Raw genomic sequence first — 21,724 nt, forward strand, 5'->3', positions numbered from 1 at the left:
AACTACATGATTCTTTGATTGGTGCACACCAAATGCGAAGCAGATATTTGCATCGCGTTACTCGTTCTAGTTTACTAGCGGGATGTTTTTTGCATCACTAGAGCGAATAAAAACATTAAAACAATTTTAAAATATTCTGTTACAACCGGACCTGTCAAAATAGACGAGCCATGTAGCTCTTTGCAAATTGGCTTGTGCGATGACACAATTTTGTATGTTGTGCATATGCCATGTCGTCTGTTCGCGTCTTTGCATTGACTTTGTATGTAATCTACTCGGGTGAAAAAATGAATTCGCTTTCTGTGTGAACACAACATAACTACATTTCTGCCATAGTCACCACTAATAACCTAAATATAATGTAGAAACTTAAAATTTGTATTTGTATTGTAAAAAGCGCAAAACAAATAAACTTGAATTAAATTAAATTTAAAAAAATCCTTAAACCGCTTTTCAAATATTTTGGGGTTTTTTGATTTTTGTATGTATCCTTAGACATATCAAATTCCTATTAGCCGTAAATATGTTACAAGTATAGCACAACTAACCTCCCAACATCATTGTTTAAACGTGGAATTTACATTTTGTGACCTTTTGTTTGCCATATAAAATTTCGTCTAATTTGCTTACTGCTAACAGCTTATGGTTCTTGTAGTTGATGCTCAAAAGTTTGGTTGGTTGGTAATGTATGCATTCTTTGCTAAGTGAAAAACAACCTATTTGGAGTTTCATTGCAGTGTGAATTTTTACCATTAGTGTAAAGAGGTAATAGTCATGCCTTTAAAGTCTGCCAAAGCAAAAAAAAAACTGTTCCGCTGCTCCATTTTAGGCTTATGTTTTTATGTAGTTTACCTAAATAAAAAAGCAGCGAGTTTCCCTGAAAGCGTATTGTTCTGGCTGTATGTGCTGTGTTTGGTCCTCACTCTGAATGTTGGTCCACACAGGAGCTGCGAGAGAGAGTTTTGCGAGGGAAGTATCGTATACCGTTCTACATGTCCACAGACTGTGAAAACCTTCTGAAGAAGCTGCTGGTGCTCAATCCAGGCAAACGTGGAAGTCTAGAGGTGAGGCTGATAAACACTTCACACACGCGAATGGATTTTGAAAAGGACTGTAGAAAAATATACTTTTGTCTAATGTCTAATGCTCTTTTCCATACAACGAAAGCATACTGTGAACAGGGCAACTGTAAAAGTTTCATAAAAGTAGTCCTGTACACTTTATCAAGTCTGTTGAAGATATGTGAAATCAAATCTTAATCACACATTTGTTAACATTGAATCTGGCATGTCTCCAGTGGTAGACTTGAATGACCTGACGTTCAGTCAGGACACTCTAGTGAAAGCGGATAGGTATTGAATATTAGTCTTCTGGCTATCGCAGTGTAAACCAAATGGAGCATGCAGATTCACCTCTCTTATATCTGCAGCCTTTGCGCTTTCTTGTTTAATATTTAAATAGTCTAGTTGAGTGTTTGCTGTGGAGCTGGCTTACAGAAGCGTTCCTCGACACCCTCCTCCTCCCCAGCACCACCTGTCTAGATCTGCTATGGAGGATATTATGTTATGTCTTTGTGCAGGTGCTCACAGCAACATAGCCATCTATGTCTTGGTGGAAGAGTCCCAATACTGCCATTTCCAACATCTTGACAAATATTAATATCTAATTACTACTTTTGTTTTTAAAGATATATATATCTAGAATTTTGACGATATCCATTAACATGCTAAACCTGATAATTGATGAAATGTTAATAGTAAATAAATATGCATTCATATGCAAAGGTGTAACTTAATGTCTTATGATGTCTCACAGCAAATCATGAAGGACCGCTGGATGAATGTAGGTCACGAGGAAGAGGAGCTGAAGCCCTACACAGAACCTGAGCCAGACTTCAGCGACACCAAACGGATAGGTTTGTACCTTCCTGACCCTTCTGTCTTTCTCTTTTTATTTTCTTCTAATGCATTTTTTTAAATAATGGTTAAAGTCAAGATATTATGTCTTTATCATATACTACAAAGTATGTGTGCTTATGCAGGGATCACATACAAGGAGAAAGAAATCCTGTGTGTATCATCACATCTCTCTTTGTGTTTTTCAGAGCTGATGATTACTATGGGTTTCCCTAAAGATGAGATCACAGAGGCGTTATTAGGGCAGAAGTATGATGAGGTCATGGCCACCTATCTTCTGCTGGGCAGGAAACCTCCAGAGGCGAGTCATACGTGTTAATTAAATAATTAATCAAACCTTCAGTCATAATTACTGAATGCTCACTTCCACTTCAGTGTATTCTGTGCAGTGCTATCTTACCATCTTTGAGATACCATTATAGTTTTTATCAATATTTTTTTACTTTTATAGTGTTTTTATAGTTTGATTTTAATTTAGTATTTCTGTTTTGTTTTATATACATTTTAGTAGTCTGTGTTGTTTCATTTTGTTTTATTTAATTCTATTACATTAAGTTAAAATACATAAAAAATATAAATTTTGCCCTTGTATAGCTAGCTGAAATGAAAAGTTTTAGTCAGCTATAATGACCTTGATCTTGTTTTAGTTTGAAGGAAGCGATTCGCTGTCCACCACAAACCTGTGTCAAAGGTCACGACCCAGCAGTGACCTGAACAACAGCTCTACGCAGTCACCCGCACACTCCAAAGTCCAGCGCAGTATCTCGGCCACGCAGAAACAGCGTCGATTCAGCGACCACGGTACCACACACACAACATTTCAGTTCATTCTACAAAACACATTTATTTCGACCAAAGAAACATAATCACTTATCTAACAATCAGTCTGCTGATGATGTTTTTTTTTGGCTCATTTTGCATGTGTAGTCTACATACAGAACGTGGAATGCATAGGTTTTATATTAAAAATAGTGCTGGGCAATGATTAATCGCATCCAAAATAAACGTTTTTGTTTATATAATATATGTTTGTGTACTGTGTATATTTATAATGTTTATACTGTATACACACACATACAGTATACATTTTTGAAAAAGTGTGTGTGTGTGTGTGTGTGTGTGTGTATATATATATATAAATAACAATTTTTCTTAAATCTTGTACATGTGTGTGTATTTATATATACGTAATATACGCAGTACACACACATATATATTATGTACCGAAAAACATTAATTTTGAATGCAATTAATTTCGATTTAACCGTTACCCAGCACTAATTTAAATGAAAAATATTTTATTAATTTTTATTTTGGATTTTTAGGTCTGAGGTAAAACTTACTGGGGTTTCCAAGTCCATTTTAATGTAAAGGTCACCCAAAAATGAAAATTCTCATGTTGTTCCAAACTAGGGCTGTAGCTGTCGAATATTTTAGTAATCGAGTATTCTACCAACAATTCCGTCGATTAATCGAGTAATCGGATAAAATGTGTTTTTGCTTAATTAAAGTGCAATATTAATTATGCAAGAGAAAATAAGACTCCTGGGTCTCTTACAATGAACAACTAAGTTTCCTTTTTTAGAAAAAAAATATTTTTTCATTTTAAATGCATAAAATGCAATGCATACATCAAAAATAAACATTTAATTATTACCCATTGTTTCTCTGTCTGTACTTGTACTGTGAACAATGACAATAAAGTTGACAGATGAATTAAGTGCATTTAAGTGCCATTCAGTTGGGGTTTTAAATAAAGCATTTTCTGAGATGCACATTAAACACATAAAACATTAATTTAATTTATCTTTTAATTATTAAAAATTAAGCAAACTTAACTTTTTGGTAAACAAAGGGGATTTACTATTAAAAATAAAACATGAAAGAAATGTTGTGTAATTAAACCTTAAAAAAACTGACTTTTATTTTGACGGGTTGGCGTACCTTTACAGTTCTGTTTATGTGATGTGATGCTAGTTTTACTCAAATCAAACGGTCAAATGCTCATGAAGTGACTGTCTACGGTTACCGAGAAGTGCAAAACAAATCACAATTACAAAAACAAAATAACAATTCAAAAAACACAACGACAATTCAGAAAACAAAATAACAATTCAGAAAACACAACGACAATTCAGAAAACACAACGACAATTCAGAAAACAAAATAACAATTCAGAAAACACAACGACAATTCAGAAAACACAACGACAATTCAGAAAACACAACGACAATTCATACAAAACGGAAAAGGTAGGTATATTTTGAGAACGACATACTTATCGCTGATTGGATGAGACACCTGTCAATCAAAAATAAATTGTGATCAACTTTGTTGAAATCTAATGTTGAATTTTGCTAAAATGGAACACATTAAACGCTACTTTGAAGAAGGACATTCATATGCCGTGATTGTGGACATGCTGGCGACATACCACGACATTAAAATGAGCTTGCGCTCTTTAAAAACGCACCTGAAGAATAATGGTATGTTCAGAAGAAAGAACTATTTGCCCATAGACGAAGTAAGGAATGCTATTAGAGCAGAGCTGCGTGGACCAGGACAGTTGTTCGGCTACCGGACAATGTGGTTAGTACTTCTGTGTTTTCTGAATTGTCGTTGTGTTTTCTGAATTGTTATTTTGTTTTCTGAATTGTCGTTGTGTTTTTGGATTTGTTATTTTGTTTTTGTAATTGTGATTTGTTTTGCACTTCTCGGCCAACGTAGACTGTCAGAGCAGTTCTGGAGATGTTGTTCATGTGTTCACGTCCTTATTTAGTGAGACAGCACGCGCGCTTCAGTGTGTGTGATAAAGGAACTGGCACTTCTGCTCCATTGATTAACAGAGACACGCAGAACATGCAGGATTGATATTTAAATAGACTGTCCCGGCTTAATATTTACAGATATTAGTCCATATCGTGATTTGATGTAAGTGCAATGAACTATTTTTGATTAATTCATTCAAAATTTGGCAAATCCCGTGCCATTCCGCGGTAAACTGTAAAATCCGTTTTTATGACTGGATTCCGCGATTCCCTCCGCGTTTTCTGCATCGCGGAAATCATAGGGCCCTAGTTGTGGTATGCCAGCTCTATCTTGCAATGGACACGTGCCAAGACATTGACGTTTGCCCGCGCACTCAAATCAAAACACTGCTGACTCCTTGCAGTATGCGATTTCACACTCCGCGCTTGTGTCTCCTTCCGCTTTGTGGGTGACGTAAACGCGTTGTGTCACATTAAAAAGCATTGCGAAAAAACCTGACGTGAGATTTAAAATAAATTAAAAGAGGCTTCGAGGCAGAGGAATTTGCCTCCATCATTTTTTGTTTCAGCCCTATTCCAAACCTGTATGAGTTCTGTGGAATGTAAAAAGAAGATATTTTGAAGAATGTCGGTAACCAGTTTCAAATCCCATTGGCTTGCATAGTGTTTTTTTGTCTATACAATGGAAGTCAATGGCATCCGGAAACCTGTTTGGTTACCAGCATTCTTCAAAATAGCTTTCGACTTTTCCACAGAAAATCCTACCGGTTTGATCACGAGGTGACATGAGGATGAGTAAATGACAGAATTTCCATTTTTTGGGTGAGCTATTTGTTTTAAATCTACTGTATTTGCCCCGGAGATGACATGTTTTCATTTGAAAGTGTTGGATGGATGTTGTTCTGAGCACAAGTCTGGTTTTGTGCAGTCGCTCCGTCCATACCTCCGGCCGTCTCCTACACCAAACGCTCTCAGGCCAACAGCGTGGAGGGAGAGAAGAAGGAGGAGGCCAAGCTGCCCTCCTCCAGCTCTAAAGGAGACATGGCCGTCTCTCCTCTGGTGGCCCAGGAATGCAGGAAGTCCTCCACAGCTTCAGGGGTGAGAGGTCACATGCCACAGATGCAGGACACAAATACGTATTACTCACAGTAGACTAACAGTGTGTTTGTGTGAACAGAATAGCGCTGCAGGAGCAATGACCAGGAGAAATACGTACGTTTGTGAGAGATCCAGTACAGAGCGCTACTCAGCCGTTCCCAACGGCAAAGACAGCAGGTGAGCAGACCCACTTTTTAAGATTAGTGCAACAAAAACACTGACCAGTAAGACATGAGATCCTGGGTCATGTGTTCATTCCAGAGCAGCTGTGTAAAGACTCTCTCTTGACAGATATATCAAATATTGATGCTAAAAAAAATATTTTGCAGAATGTAATTATACACTCTCAGGTGGCTCAGTTTGACATATTTTATAGTGCTGTCATTTTTTGTGTGTTTGTACTGTGTATATTTATTATGTCTATATGAATACACACCCATACAGTAGATATTTAGATGATATTTACATGTATTTACATTTATATATTTATATTCATATAATTTAAATGATTTTTTCTTAAATATATGCATGCATGTGTCTATTTATATAGACATAATAAATAAACACAGTACACACACATATATATATTATGTAAAAAAATAAAATAAAATACATATATACATATACAACCCGAATTCCGGAAAAGTTGGGACGTTTTTTAAATTTTAATAAAATGAAAACTAAAAGACTTTCAAATCACATGAGCCAATATTTTATTCACAATAGAACATAGATAATGTAGCAAATGTTTAAACTGAGAAAGTTTACAATTTTATGCACAAAATGAGCTCATTTCAATTTTGATTTCTGCTACAGGTCTCAAAATAGTTGGGACGGGGCATGTTTACCATGGTGTAGCATCTCCTTTTCTTTTCAAAACAGTTTGAAGACGTCTGGGCATTGAGGCTATGAGTTGCTGGAGTTTTGCTGTTGGAATTTGGTCCCATTCTTGCCTTATATAGATTTCCAGCTGCTGAAGAGTTCGTGGTCGTCTTTGACGTATTTTTCGTTTAATGATGCGCCAAATGTTCTCTATAGGTGAAAGATCTGGACTGCAGGCAGGCCAGGTTAGCACCCGGACTCTTCTACGACAAAGCCATGCTGTTGTTATAGCTGCAGTATGTGGTTTTGCATTGTCCTGCTGAAATAAACAAGGCCTTCCCTGAAATAGACGTTGTTTGGAGGGAAGCATCTGTTGCTCTAAAACCTTTATATACCTTTCAGCATTCACAGAGCCTTCCAAAACATGCAAGCTGCCCATACCGTATGCACTTATGCACCCCCATACCATCAGAGATGCTGGCTTTTGAACTGAACGCTGATAACATGCTGGAAGGTCTCCCTCCTCTTTAGCCCGGAGGACACGGCGTCCGTGATTTCCAACAAGAATGTCAAATTTGGACTCGTCTGACCATAAAACACTATTCCACTTTGAAATAGTCCATTTTAAATGAGCCTTGGCCCACAGGACACGACGGCGCTTCTGGACCATGTTCACATATGGCTTTCTTTTTGCATGATAGAGCTTTAGTTGGCATCTGCTGATGGCACGGCGGATTGTGTTTACCGACAGTGGTTTCTGAAAGTATTCCTGGGCCCATTTAGTAATGTCATTGACACAATCATGCCGATGAGTGATGCAGTGTCGTCTGAGAGCCCGAAGACCACGGGCATCCAATAAAGGTCTCCGGCCTTGTCCCTTACGCACAGAGATTTCTCCAGTTTCTCTGAATCTTTTGATGATGTTATGCACTGTAGATGATGAGATTTGCAAAGCCTTTGCAATTTGACGTTGAGGAACATTGTTTTTAAAGTTTTCCACAATTTTTTTACGCAGTCTTTCACAGATTGGAGAGCCTCTGCCCATCTTTACTTCTGAGAGACTCTGCTTCTCTAAGACAAAGCTTTTATAGCTAATCATGTTACAGACCTGATATCAATTAACTTAATCACTAGATGTTCTCCCAGCTGAATCTTTTCAAAACTGCTTGCTTTTTTAGCCATTTGTTGCCCCCGTGCCAACTTTTTTGAGACCTGTAGCAGGCATTAAATTTTAAATGAGCTAATTAAGTGGATAAAAGTGTAAAATTTCTCAGTTTAAACATTTGCTACGTTATCTATGTTCTATTGTGAATAAAATATTGGCTCATGTGATTTGAAATTCCTTTAGTTTTCATTTTATTAAAATTTAAAAAACGTCCCAACTTTTCCGGAATTCGGGTTGTATTTATATATATATATATTTGGATGCGATTAATCATTTGACAGCACTAATATTTAACAGTGATTTTGCAAGTTTCCCCCAGAATCAGTGCAAAAATTACAGAAAAAGGCCTGGTCTTAGGTTTTATTTTACATTAAAATGTGCAAAATTGCTTGCAATTTGTATTTGTGTTGCATTTGAAGTGATAGAAACTTCTGATCACATATGATCATTTGTGTCTCTTCCTCGTGGTCTCAGTCTGACGGAGATGTCTGCCTTGGCGAGTGCATCTTCGTCCGTGTCTCCAGGAGCGTCGTCCGCGCTGGCGTCCACTCGTCCGCGTCATGTGAAGTCCATGTCGGCCTCAGGCCACCCCACCAAGTCTCCGCTGCCGCCCATCGAGGACAACGCTGAATTCAAGGGGTGAGAGATGTGCTTTGACTGTTTCAGAGACCCTGGTATTGTGGGATCATTCAAAGACATTAGAAGGGTTGTTGTTTTTTTGTAATATTATTTTGATGACATTTTCTTGAAACACAAGACTGACACATGTACCTATCATGTCTGTAACAACACGTAGTACAATGTGCAAAAAAGAAAACCAATCATATCACATGAAGAGTATGATTAACAAACCAACATTAGGTCAATACAGAATGTACTTTGGAAGTTATATATACAAATTTTAGTTACCTATACACACACACACATATATATATATATATATATATATATATATATATATATGTGTGTGTATTAAATCCGAGTTGATCTGTGGTCAGCTCTGTCTGCAGGGCTCCGTCCACGTCTCCGTCAGCTCACAGCATCAGCAGCATGACTCCGGATCGGACTCGTTTTCCTCGGGGCACCTCCAGCCGCAGCACCTTCCACGGGGCGCAGCTCAGAGACCGCCGCAGCGCCACATACAACGGCCCTCCGGCGTCGCCCTCGCTGTCCCACGACACGGGCGCTCTCGCCCAGGCGCGCAGGGGAACCTCGTCCGGATTCATCAGCAAGCTCACCTCCAAGTTTGTGCGGAGGTCAGTGTCTAGATCATCACTGCACGTGTCCTGAGTGTGATTCAACAGAGAGGCCTGCAGTACTGGAAACTCAAACTCAGGTCAACAGGGATGCATTACAGTACTGGTAAAAAGAAGTCTCCCGTGCACACAAACACTGCATTTATTTGATCAGAAATACAGTAGAAATAGGAATACTGTGAAATATTCTTATTGTAATTCGATATAATAGTTATCTTAACTATTTATACTTGATATAATCTGTTTTTATATAATTAAAATCAAGTACTCCTGGTGCCCAGATGTTAATTAATGGTTCTTATTATCATCAACGTTGAAAACTGTTTTGCTGCTTTTTGTGGAAACTGTGATGCGTTTTACTTTTTTAATTCGTGGATGAATAAAAAGATCCAAAAGAAAATCATTTATTTAAACTAGAATCGTTTTGTTATATTTTGAATGACTTTAATGTCAGTTTTGAGCAGTTGAATGTGTTTTTGCTGGATAAACAAAAATATTTTTTCCTTTTTTTCTTTTTTCTTTTTGTTAATCTTGCTTAAAACTTAGCGTAACACAGTTTCAGCAAAAATCACAAATAGCTAACAAAACAAAATATTTTTTACATTGATAATAATCAGAAATGTTTGAGCAACAAATCAGAACATTTTCAGTTGTAGCAATATTTCACAATATTACTGTTTTTACTGTATTTATGATCAAATAAATGCTGCTTTGATGCGCAAGAGACGTATTTTAAACAAATCTTACTGCCCCCACAACTTTGTGTTTTTATTGTGTATCAGTTTACAAGTGATGCATTTAAAGCGTTGTTTTTATAGTGTTTTTCTGTGTGTGTGTCTGTGTGCACGTGTGTGTGTGTGTGTGTGTGTGTGTGTGTGTGTGTCTGTGTGCACGTGTGTGTGTGTGTGTGTTTGCACGTGTGTGTGTGTGTGTTTGCACGTGTGTGTGTGTGTCTGTGTGCACGTGTGTGTCTGTGTGTGTGTCTGTGTGCACGTGTGCGCGTGTGTGTGTGTGTGTGTGTGTGTGTGTGTGTGTGTGTGTGTGTGTGTGTCTGTGTGTGTGTGTGCACGTGTGTGTCTGTGTGTGTGTGTCTGTGTGCACGTGTGCGCGTGTGTGTGTGTGTGTGTCTGTGTGCACGTGTGCGCGTGTGTGTGTGTGTGTGTGTGTGTGTGTGTCTGTGTGTGTGTGTGCACGTGTGTGTCTGTGTGTGTGTGTCTGTGTGCACGTGTGCGTGTGTGTGTGTGTGTGTCTGTGTGCACGTGTGCGTGTGTGTGTGTGTCTGTGTGTGTGTGTCTGTGTGCACGTGTGTGTGTGTGTGTGTGTGCACGTGTGTGTGTGTGTCTGTGTGCACGTGTGTGTCTGTGTGTGTGTGTCTGTGTGCACGTGTGCGTGTGTGTGTGTGTGTGTGTCTGTGTGCACGTGTGTGTGTGTGTGTGTGTGTGTCTGTGTGCACGTGTGTGTCTGTGTGCACGTGTGTGTGTGTGTGTGTGTGTCTGTGTGCACGTGTGTGTGTGTGTGTGTGTGTGTGTGTGTGTGTTTGTGTGTGTGTGTGTGTGTGTGTGTGTGTGTGTGTCTGTGTGCACGTGTGTGTGTGTGTGTGTGTGTGTGTGTGTGTGTGTGTGTGTGTGTGTGTGTGTGTGAGAGAGAGAGAGAGAGTGTTGACCTGCACTGACTCTTGAGTGAGCTGCAGACAGTGAAGGACACTGTGTAAAGTGAGCTGCTCAGGCAGCTGGATGCGTCTGAAGTCAACATCTCTCTCAGACCTGCCCCCTACTGTCTGTTTCAGTTTTATTTTTGTGCCACTAATGCAGGAATTACACATTTAAAGGAATGGTTCATAAAAATGGAAAATTTGCTGAAAATGTACTTACTCTCAGTTGTATCTCAGCCAATAAACTCAAGATTAGGATGAGTTTGTTTCTTAATCAGATTTGTAGAAACGTAGCATTGCATTAGTGTCTCACCGATGGATGCTCTGCAGTGAATGGGTGCCGTCAGAATGAGAGTCCAAACAGCTGTTAAAAACATCACAATAATCCACACGACTCCAGTCGATCAGTTAACGGGAGGAATATCTGGAGGAAGCAGCATTGTGGGCCTTTGGCCAGAAGCAACAAGTTAAAAACATCTTAATGATGGATTGGTTTCAGTTTTTGTCTTCACAAGACATTAACTGATGGACTGGAGTGCTGTGGATTATTGTGATGTTTTTATCAGCTGTTAGACTCTCATTCTGACGGCACCCATTCACTGCAGAGCATCCATCGGTGAGACTCTAATGCAATGCTACGTTTCTACAAATCTGATTAAGAAACAAACTCCTCTACATCTTGGATGACCTGAGTGTGAGTAAATGTCAGTTAATGTATATTTTTGGGTGAACTAATAGTTTTTAATAAATCCATAGTGTATCTATATAGATAATATTATCAAATATGTAAGGTCAGTTTAACTTTCGTTCGTGTGTTCTTCAGATTTCATGGCTTTGGTTTTGAACGTGCTGTGTTTGTTTGTTTGTTTGTGTGTGTTGTAGAACTCTGTCTTTCAGAGCGGCGAGGTAGGGGACGATAGTTTGACATATTCCCCATCTGACTTGCGTGTGGAAACGTGTCCTCACACTCTTCTCCTCAGAACTAGACTCCCGTGGAGCTGTGTGTTTCTTGCTAATGATCTGTGCATCCGTCACCTCTGTCAGTGTGTGCACGGCCTGCAGACTGACTTCCTCTTGATGATGATGATGATGTGTCCTCAGACTTTACCTGTTTAGCTGTAGTCTGGTTGAATCTGTTGAATGCTGATAGTCTGTAGTGGTCGTGTACTCGCCCCCCTTCCTCTTCAATTGTTATGAATCTCTGTGGATAGAAGAGCGTTTATCAGTTGCCACTGTCCACCACCAGTCCAAATCACAATAAGACTTCTGTTATGCAGCCAAGAAATAAGAGGCCATTTCTTACAGTGATTTTACTAGAGTTAAGAGATATTCACAGGTGCACATGAAGCAGACCCCTGAACTATGGTAAAATCACTGTATCATAGCAAATGATTCTTGCTTTTATATAAAAAAAAGAAAATGCAATATGATGAATCCATCAACAGCAGAATGCATTGGTCCGTCCACATCAAGGACAATAACTATAAAGCTAAAGTTTTAATAATTGTCAGAATAATGATATGTTGAAATCATTTATTGCCAGTTAAGCGCAAACCCCGCCTCCGGCTGATTCTTAAGGTTCTGATTGGTTGGAAGCAGTTTACGATTGTCCAGAAACTGTTGTCTGTTATTATTAGAAATGCAGGCTTGTGCTAATCTATGGTTTAGAGTTTAGCTGTCCACTGTTTTCTCAACATGACCTCTGATATTTCCCAAGGGTACCCAGTGAAGGAGAGGCCCGCGGTCGGGCGTACAGTTTGAGGTGAGGCTTTTATAGATCCTCTGTCTTATGTGGGTTATTCGTTGTTGCTCCTTCAGGTTTGCTGTATTTTGCATGTTTTTTCTTCTGTCTTTCTAACACAGAGTCAACCCTCTTAACAACCTTCTTCATATCGCAGTCCATTTAAAATAGGATGCACCCATACTGAAATATATTAACTTAAATATGCAAAAACAGACGCCCAGCATCATCCCGCAGATGTCTAACAGCAACCAATTTTACTATATATATATATATATATATATATACAAAATATATGTGTGAGTCTAATGTACTGTAGGTTTTGTTTTAGCTTCATTGGCCACAGATTTTTTTTCCACATACCTTATTGGTTTTGGGATATTTACGCCAAATCAATAAATATTTAGATGATTATAAAAATGTATTGGCATCCACACAGTGGATCCTGTTTATTATAAGTGCACAATGAAGTTATGTATTTAAATGCTGAACCTCTTTAATTCAAAGAGATTCTGATTGACCAAAAAAAACAGAATTAGAGTTTACCTTTATTGTTATTGCCCTTAGTGTAATCATCCTCACAGCCATGTTTCTGATCTGTGATGAGAGTCAGTCTGACGTATTCTGAACGCTTCTGTGTTGGTCGTCAGGAGCGGATCTGGAGAACCCAAGGAGGAAGGCCGTGACTCGAAGCCCAGATCGCTGCGCTTCACCTGGAGCATGAAGACCACCTCGTCCATGGAGCCAGGAGACATGATGAGAGAGATCCGCAAGGTGCTGGACGCCAACAACTGCGACTACGAGCAGCGCGAGCGCTTCTTGCTCTTCTGCGTGCACGGCGACGCGCGACAGGACAGTCTCGTCCAGTGGGAGATGGAGGTGTGCAAACTACCCCGCCTCTCGCTCAACGGCGTGCGCTTCAAACGCATATCCGGGACATCCATCGCCTTCAAGAACATTGCTTCCAAAATTGCCAATGAGCTCAAGCTGTAAGCAAAGGGTTCGAAGAAATACACATCTATAGGGAACACTAAAAAAAAGGAATCTCGCCAGGAACATTTTGAGTTACTGCTTCTGTAAGCTACTGCTGTAAAGTGTAGTGGAGAAAACATATGAATGCAAAAAGATGCAAAGAGAAAAAACGCCCTAGCCTGATCTTCATGACCTCTCGCATATACGCCTGGTTAAAACAACCCTCTTGCAATAATATCGAAACCCGTTCAGGGTCGGCAGGACAGAGATCTGTCGAGCGAATTATCGTAACAGACTTAAACCGACTTTTTCCACATGTACAGTTAAGATATAGAATGTTTTTGTTGTATTGAGTTGTATACTACAAGACTTTCAGCCTACTTGTGTGGAGGTGTTGTATAGTCACTATTGAGCTCTGTACAGAATAATTATGTTCAATGTGTCGTACCTGTTTAGTTGCTTTCTTGTTTGTTTTTTTAGTTTTTGAGACCACTCAGTTTTAACAGTTGTTTTATAACTCATCAACATTTGTTTTCAAAGGGACAGTTGATCCAACAATGGGCGTTCTGTCATTTAATGTGGTCACAAGCCTGTATGTTGTTTTGTTTTCATGAAAGTAGAACATTTTGAAGAATTATGCAAGCTTCGTCTGACTAAAAAGCACCAAAAATGATAAAACACCATAATAATAATCCACACAATGCAACTTGTGTGGAATAGCCATACGTTACACTTGGTGTAACAGTTCAAAATCTAAGTTGTTAATCACTGAAAATATCAATTTTTTGTTACATGGCAGGACACAATAATGACAGAAGTTTATTTTGGATGAATTCCCCTTTTAATTCCGAGTGAGAATCTGATGTGATCCTAAGATCAGAATTAACGAGTACGTGTATTGTAGAGCAGGCAGTGTGTTTCCCAGATGCAATCCCAGAAATGAGTGAACGAATGTCGCCGTTATCATTCCATACAGAACATACTAACATCATGGAGCTGTGTTTGGAGCAACACTGAGCCGTGTGTTTTCCTTTGAAATCCAGAAACAAGAAAAGCTTCAACTGTAACTCCACCACTTTTATTTATTAAGCCATTTTATGCCTTCCTGTTTTATTAACTGTAGAAATTCATCCAGAGAATGCATGACATATTTGGTTTTTGGTAAACTGTTATTTTTTTTGTAATAAGTGATGATGAAGATGGGTTACGACCTCTCATTCTGGTACATTCTGCTAGTTATTTTGTACTGAAGTATCGAAGGTTAAATGTGCAATGCTGTCAATGTTGTATTACTGTTATGCTGACTTACGAGGTTGTGACTGCACACTTTTAAGGGAAGATAAGCGTAGTTTGAGAAAAAGGATTAGTGACTAAAAATATTAAAGAGTAAAGCTGTGATTAAAGCTCAGAGAGGCATTGAATGTTCGAATGTCCACTGTGATGTTCCATTTTGTGACAGTACATTTATTATTTTATTTTTTAAACGCTGTATGGATGAAACCGTTTGGACGGGAAGCAAGCAAAAGGCTGAGGATCTAAAAAAAATGCAATTAAACTCTTCAACACATTTCATCCTTCCACACACTCTTCCCATTTATTCTCTGGACATGGTACTGTACATTTTTTTGCGGAAAAATCCCTTGGGACGCTGTGGTTCAGTCCCACTGGAGCACATTAAAGCTTACTTGAAATGAGTCTTTGAACTAAAATGTCTTGTGTCCTTTTTTATAAATTTATTGCATACCTCGTTGCAATAATTACATGTATTATGGTTGGTTTTGATAACCAGCTGAAAACTGGAATTCATTGTCTTTATGTAGAATAGGGTGAAATATAATCTAGACATTTCTACATGAGATTCACCAAACAGCTAGCATCAACAATATTTTACAAACATCAAGAAAAACTTGTTGCAAAGTCCCTTTTTCATCATGGTGTTGATCAGAACAGAATACTTTTCTCTAGACCAATGGTATTTCGGTTGTCACTAAAACAAAAAGCCTGATGGTCGCTTCACTTCTGAGCTGGTACCAGGTCATCTATACCACCATTGTTCTCCAGTCTTTTCTCCATTCGGATGAGAAGTTTGACCCCATCCACTACTAGCTGGGTCAGCTCCACTTCATTAAAACCAATGGTCTGCAGGTTGCTGATTTTGTAGATGCCAGGACAATCTGCACATTAAATACAAACAATGCAACATTGAGTTGTACTACATCCATCATGTTGACACTGTAATATGAGCTACAGCATTAGTTGCATCACTTCACAAGTCATTTTTACCTACTGGTTTTTGAAAACTTTATTTATATATTAGAAGGTGAAAAATGTATGTATGTTTGGATGCAGCCTAATTACATTTTTAAGTTCAACTGTGGCTAATGTCCTGCTTGATTTTACACTACAGATCCTCTGATGAGTTTTGTCATACCAGTTACTTCCATCTGAAGTCGTAGTCTTTCCAGGATGTCGTCCATGCGTTTGTTCTCGGCGAGATGCAGCAGTTTCACTGTGACGCTTGCCTTCAGGCCTGTGCCGACCTCTGCAGGTGAGCTGACCACCCAGCCCAAGTGAGGTTTCCAGATAAATGCATGTCTCAGTTTCTTATATAGGGTCTCCAACTATACAAACATGTTTTAGACTGTTAGCATGTGCAGAATAAAACATATATGGTATATATTTATGGCATGCCTCAGGGTTCAATATTAAGACCTATTTTCTTCTCGCTGAAAACATATCAATATGATATTATATGAGGTAGTTAATCAAAATTAACCTTCATCACACTGATGCAGATCGTTTTAAATGCCTCTTGTAAGCAGGCATCACTTCTGTAAGACACCAGTTTCAGGTGGTCTTCCATGTTCACCCAAATAGCCAGGGTCCCATCCTCACTTAACCTAATTGCAAGGGGAAAACATACTATAAATGGATCTGATGCAAGCATATATAACCTTAAATTATGAACTCTAACTAACCACAGTGCCCTTGCATCGGGCCAGTCACGAGCCACACCGATCTTTATCAAAGACAGTGGTGGAGAGTCCATCATAACCTTGCGATCTTCACTCTCATGGCTGAGTTCATCTATGGAGTAAAGCTTTCCAGGCAGATCCTCACCCAGCTGCTCTAGAACTATAAAACAAGTTATATTAGCAGCATAAAATATATCCATCTACTTAGACCCATGATCAACTGCAGTACCTGTTTTGGCCAGTGTGAAGAGCTGTCTGCGCTCTCCTCTGCTGCAGTGTGTGGGGAAGCAGTAGTCCTCAATGCTGCGGCCTGCAGTCACCTCACAGCTCATAGCATATTCTTGATCAAAGTCATCACCACCCTACACACATAAACACACATTTTACACATCTTCACCATGCTACCACAGATTGTTCTCTATTCTAAGGATCTTGTCACTATGTATTTCAATCACAAACTTCCCACTGAGAGGAAAATTAGAGACTAAATGAAATTGTCTAAGAGGTTTTTCCTAAAACTACTGTCAGTTTGGTGTAGTTAAAATCTTCTGAAAACCTTGAAATTGAGTCTAACGACCATTTGGTCTCCATTTAAAAACTGGCTTTTGAGATGAGGTGTTATCATTAGGTTTTTTTTTTTTTTTTTTTACCTTCAGGTTGTCATAATTGAAGTCACTCTCTTGAACAATGTCAGTGGTGACCTTGTAGCCATGGTAAGACTCGATAATACGGTCAAAGAAGTCACAGAACAGGATATATGACTGAGCATCTCCTGCTAAACAGCCCACTGCTTTCGGTCCTGTGGGCTGACCTGTCAGACAAAGTCAGACTAGAGCTTACGAACACAAAAATTATTCATATTTATTTATGGTTCATATTGGATTTCTTTGTCAGAGGGAAAGGTGTGGCTGTGGACTAAAAGTTAATTCACAACCTTTTCTTACATAAACTTAGTATGCTAAAAAAAATTGCATAACTTAAAGGAACACTTAAAAAATAAAAAGGCTCGTTTTACAACTCCCCAAGAGTTAAACAGTTGAGTTTTACCAATTTTGAATCCATTCAGCAGATCTCCGGGTCTGGCAGTAGCACTTTTAGCTTAGCTTAGCATAGATCATTGAATCTGATTAGACCGTTAGCATCTCACTCAAAAATTAAGTTTAGATGTTTTTTACTATTTAAAACTTGACTCTTCTGTAGTTACATCATGTACTAAGACCGAGGGAAAATGAAAAGTTGTGATTTTCTAACATGATAAGGCTAGGAACTATACTTTCACTCCGTCGTAATAATCATCAACAATAAGTCATATTGGCCTAGAAAACTGCAACTTTTCATTTCCCATTGGTCTTAGTACACGATTTAACTACAGAAGAGTCAAGGTTTAAATAGAAAAAAAATAGAACCTCTTAGGTAATTTTCGGGCGAGATGCTAACGGTCTAATTAGATTCAATGATCTATGCTAAGCTAAGCTAAAAGTGCCACCGCCAGACCCGGAGATCGGCTGAATGGATTCGAAAAAGTTACAACTCAACTGGGAGTTTGAAAATGAGCCTGTTTTCAAAAAAAGTGAGTGTTTGGTTGCCAAATTGTCCCCATATATCCAGAATCTTTTTCCTTATGGACATTATTTGGTTCCCATGAGGAAACAAGTTAATGAATCATATAAAATGAAGTTTTTTGAAAATCTAAAGATGCAGATAGTTTTCTGTGAGGGGTAGGTTTAGGTTTAGTGTTGGTGTAGTAGGGTGACAGAAAAAAGACTGTTACTCCTTATAGATAAATAAACAATATATAACAAATTAATATAAATAAACCCATAAATCATGGAAACCCAACGTCTGTGTGTGTGTGTGTGTGTGTGTGTGTGTGTGTGTGTGTGTGTGTGTGAGTGCGTGTGTGGATTATGGATATTGTGGATTGTGGATATTTTGAAAAATGATACTTGCATTTAATATTAATGAAATAAAAGGCCACTTAAGATTGCTTAAAGAGAAATGCTTTTTTGGCTGAATCTTAATGCACTTTTAAAACGTGCACTTTATAATAATGTTAATAAACTAAATAAACTAAACTTACTTTAAAGTTAAATTTTAATTCATTAAGTTTTTGGACAAAAGCAGTCTAAAATTCATTAAAAAAAAAGTAAGTGCAAATGTACATCCAAATGTAAGAAAAAAAGACATTCAGTTCATATATAAGTACATTCTTTAATAAGGTTATTATTTACATAAGAAGTGCTCATTTTTAAAGTATGCTAATGTGTAGGCCTACTTGTTTTCCACAAGGGCTCCCATGACGAAGATGACTTAACATTAATGTCTTCAGATGTATTAGATATATTCCCCTCTTCAAGGGCACTGGGTGTACATTCATTCAGAGAAGTGATAGTTTCATTCTTCTGCAGTCTGCAGCCGTGTAACTGTAACTGTTCACTGGAGATTATGACTCATTCTATAAATTAATGGTTTGTGTAAGATGCGTGAGAAAGAAATTCCGGTACTTCATACTGCCACATAAACACACACACACACACACACACACAATAACTTACTCGGATCCTCAAGTCCGGGGCGTATGATATCATCAAAAATGACCCCGCTTTCAGTTGCCCGGTTGAACTGTCGTGTATACATGTGCAGGCTGAGGATCTGGCCCATCAGGGTGTAGTTTTGGTCCAGGTTTGGGAACTCATCTTTAGGGGAGCCTCTCTTCAGATTAAACCTGCTCATTGGGTCACGGGGGAGTAAACTCTAGGCAAAAGACAACCGACAGCGTGCACCTTGATATCATTTTGATGTCGAATATTAGTCAAGACTTCAATTTAATCAATTTCAGTAACAATAACAAATTCAGTATTGAATTCAATATTATAATCATGATGTGAACAGTGTTCATTGTGCATTAGAAATGTTCCTTCCTGTTTTTAACCATGCCATGAATGGTCAAGATTGTATAGCGAGAGGACGTGGTTGTGACGATCCATTCGAGATCACTGAACAATGCAGCTGCCTGGCAGCACTCTTTTTTTTTTTTTCTTCCACAAACAGAGAAGAGTACGGGACTTTCCACTAGCTGGGTGTTAATGGGTTTGGTGTACTTGTGAAGGGGAATACCTCCAGCACAGGCCTGTATTTTGACTCCTTTGGGTGCTCAGTAGGTGCTGAAACAGAAATCAGACATGAGATGTGAAGTCTCAAATACCTCTACACTAACTATTTATATTTTGGGTTAGTGGTTTTTATTTTTATTTAACATGAGTGGTTAAAGGACCAACAGGTTCCAATGTTCAGTCCATCTCCACATGCAATGGCATTTCATGCATCCAAAAGGTTTCACTTACGCTTAATCAGCCACATTTTTTCTCGTTTCCACATCTTGAGCTTTCTTCTGTTTGTTTTTTCCTGAAAACGCTTGCGCACACCACAGACACACTCCAGCTGACAACAGCTAGACGTAACTGTGGACAATAACTATGAATAGCCAAAGGGGCTCATCGTCATATGAGCGGCTATTGTCCCATCATCCACCACACAAAGCATGAGCGCCCATACCAGTGTCATGTTGCCTGCCTGTAATAATGTACCTATTTATACACTTGTGTCAGTGTCGTACTTCATGGTGAAACTTGAGGGTTGGGCACAAACACTTACAATGTACAGTCGTGGCCAAACGTTTTGAGAATTACATAAATATTGGAAATGGGAAAAGGTGCTGCTTAAGTTTTTATAATAGCAATTTGCATATACTCCAGAATGTTATGAAGAGTGATCAGATGAATTGCATAGTCCTTCTTTGCCATGAAAATTAACTTAATCCCAAAAAAACCTTTCCACTGCATTTCATTGCTGTCATTAAAGGACCTGCTGAGATCATTTCAGTAATCGTCTTGTTATCTCAGGTGAGAATGATGACGAGCACAAGGCTGGAGATCATTATGTCAGGCTGATTGGGTTAGAATGGCAGACTTGACATGTTAAAAGGAGGGTGATGCTTGAAATCATTGTTCTTCCATTGTTAACCCTGGTGACCTGCAAAGAAACGCGTGCAGCCTTCATTGCGTTGCATAAAAATGACTTCACAGGCAAGGATATTGTGGCTACTAAGATTGCACCTAAATCAACAATTTATAGGATCATCAAGAACTTCAAGGAAAGAGGTTCAATTCTTGTAAAGAAGGCTTCAGGGTGTCCAAGAAAGTCCAGCAAGCGCTAGGATCGTCTCCTAAAGAGGATTCAGCTGCGGGATCGGAGTGCCACCAGTGCAGAGCTTGCTCAGGAATGGCAGCAGGCAGGTGTGAGCGCATCTGCACGCACAGTGAGGACAAGACTTTTGGAAGATGGCCTGGTGTCAAGAAGGGCAGCAAAGAAGCCACTTCTCTCTAAAAAAAAAACATCAGGGACAGATTGATCTTCTGCAGAAAGCATAGTGAATGGACTGCTGAGGACTGGGGCAAAGTCATATTCTCAGATGAAGCCCCTTTCCGATTGTTTGGGGCATCTGGAAAAAGGCTTGTCCGGAGAAGAAAAGGTGAGCGCTACCATCAGTCCTGTGTCATGCCAACAGTAAAGCATCCTGACACCATTCATGTGTGGGGTTGCTTCTCATCCAAGGGAGTGGGCTCACTCACAATTCTGCCCAAAAACACAGCCATGAATAAAGAATGGTACCAAAACACCCTCCAACAGCAACTTCTTCCAATGATCCAACAACAGTTTGATGAAGACCAATGCATTTTTGCAATGTTGAAATTTTGGGTCCATGGCCTGGAAACTCCCCAGATCGTAATCCCATTGAGAATTTGTGGTCAATCCTCAAGAGGCGGGTGGACAAACAAAAACCCACTAATTCTGACAAACTCCAATAAGTGATTATGAAAGAATGGGTTGCTATCAGTCAGGATTTGGCCCAGAAGTTGATTGAGAGCATGCCCAGTCGAATTGCAGAGGTCCTGAAAAAGAAGGGCCAACACTGCAAATACTGACTCTTTGCATAAATGTCATGTAATTGTCGATAAAAGCCTTTGAAACGTATGAAGTGCTTGTAATTATATTTTGGTACATCACAGAAACAACTGAAACAAAGATCTAAAAGCAGTTCAGCAGCAAACTTTTTGAAAACTAATATTTATGTAATTCTCAAAACTTTTGGCCACGACTGTAGGTCTGTACATACCGGGGACAGAACCAGGGTTTTTAAATTTGGTGAAGAAATTTTGTGGGATTTTATTGGAAATAGATCTGAAGATGACATCCATTGAGAGGAAAATGCGTTAATGTGCTCTTAATTATGATCTTTCGAAATGATCTTTAATCACCACATCTGGAAACATTACAGATATTACTTTACTGATAAAAAT

General features: G+C 38.9%; 2 protein-coding genes across 5 annotated transcripts in view; one reads left to right on the plus strand and one right to left on the minus strand.

Annotated features, from left to right (window-relative positions):
- The window catches only part of LOC132160154 (serine/threonine-protein kinase MARK1-like), a 38,832-nt gene extending 25,060 nt beyond the window's left edge, over positions 1-13,772 (plus strand). The window contains exons 9-18 of one of the 4 annotated variants that reach the window (XM_059569895.1): positions 945-1,064; positions 1,816-1,915; positions 2,105-2,217; positions 2,564-2,717; positions 5,613-5,782; positions 5,862-5,959; positions 8,244-8,408; positions 8,780-9,025; positions 12,394-12,438; positions 13,068-13,772. In XM_059569895.1, the coding sequence (XP_059425878.1) occupies positions 945-1,064; positions 1,816-1,915; positions 2,105-2,217; positions 2,564-2,717; positions 5,613-5,782; positions 5,862-5,959; positions 8,244-8,408; positions 8,780-9,025; positions 12,394-12,438; positions 13,068-13,410 (1,554 nt within the window). In that variant the 3' untranslated portion in view covers positions 13,411-13,772. Of the gene's footprint in view, positions 1-944; positions 1,065-1,815; positions 1,916-2,104; positions 2,218-2,563; positions 2,718-5,612; positions 5,783-5,861; positions 5,960-8,243; positions 8,409-8,767; positions 9,053-9,139; positions 9,249-12,393; positions 12,439-13,067 lie in introns of those variants that run through there. The other 3 variants (XM_059569894.1, XM_059569897.1, XM_059569896.1) reach the window with 3 other exon arrangements.
- A 1,416-nt stretch (positions 13,773-15,188) lies between these two features.
- Positions 15,189-19,912, minus strand: zgc:172076. The gene is made up of 9 exons (XM_059569903.1): positions 19,709-19,912; positions 19,482-19,528; positions 18,920-19,118; positions 17,015-17,175; positions 16,594-16,726; positions 16,368-16,524; positions 16,166-16,289; positions 15,821-16,010; positions 15,189-15,563 (listed from the first exon to the last, which is right to left on the minus strand). Exons 1-9 carry the CDS (start codon positions 19,740-19,742, stop codon positions 15,403-15,405), a joined length of 1,206 nt encoding a protein of 401 aa, XP_059425886.1. The 5' UTR covers positions 19,743-19,912; the 3' UTR covers positions 15,189-15,402.
- Between the last annotated feature and the right edge of the window lie 1,812 nt (positions 19,913-21,724).

This window comes from Carassius carassius, chromosome 16 (genome assembly GCF_963082965.1).
Source record: "Carassius carassius chromosome 16, fCarCar2.1, whole genome shotgun sequence".
NCBI lineage: Eukaryota > Metazoa > Chordata > Actinopteri > Cypriniformes > Cyprinidae > Carassius > Carassius carassius.

Bases quoted from the DNA above. Each gene is read 5' to 3' on its own strand.
- zgc:172076 (XM_059569903.1), bottom strand. From the start codon at position 19,742: ATGTGGAAACGAGAAAAAATGTGGCTGATTAAGC. The intron at 19,529-19,708 runs GTAAGTGAAACC...TTTCTGTTTCAG, and splicing joins AAAAATGTGGCTGATTAAGC to CACCTACTGAGCACCCAAAG. The intron at 16,727-17,014 runs GTAAAAAAAAAA...TTATGTGTGTAG, and splicing joins TCAATTATGACAACCTGAAG to GGTGGTGATGACTTTGATCA.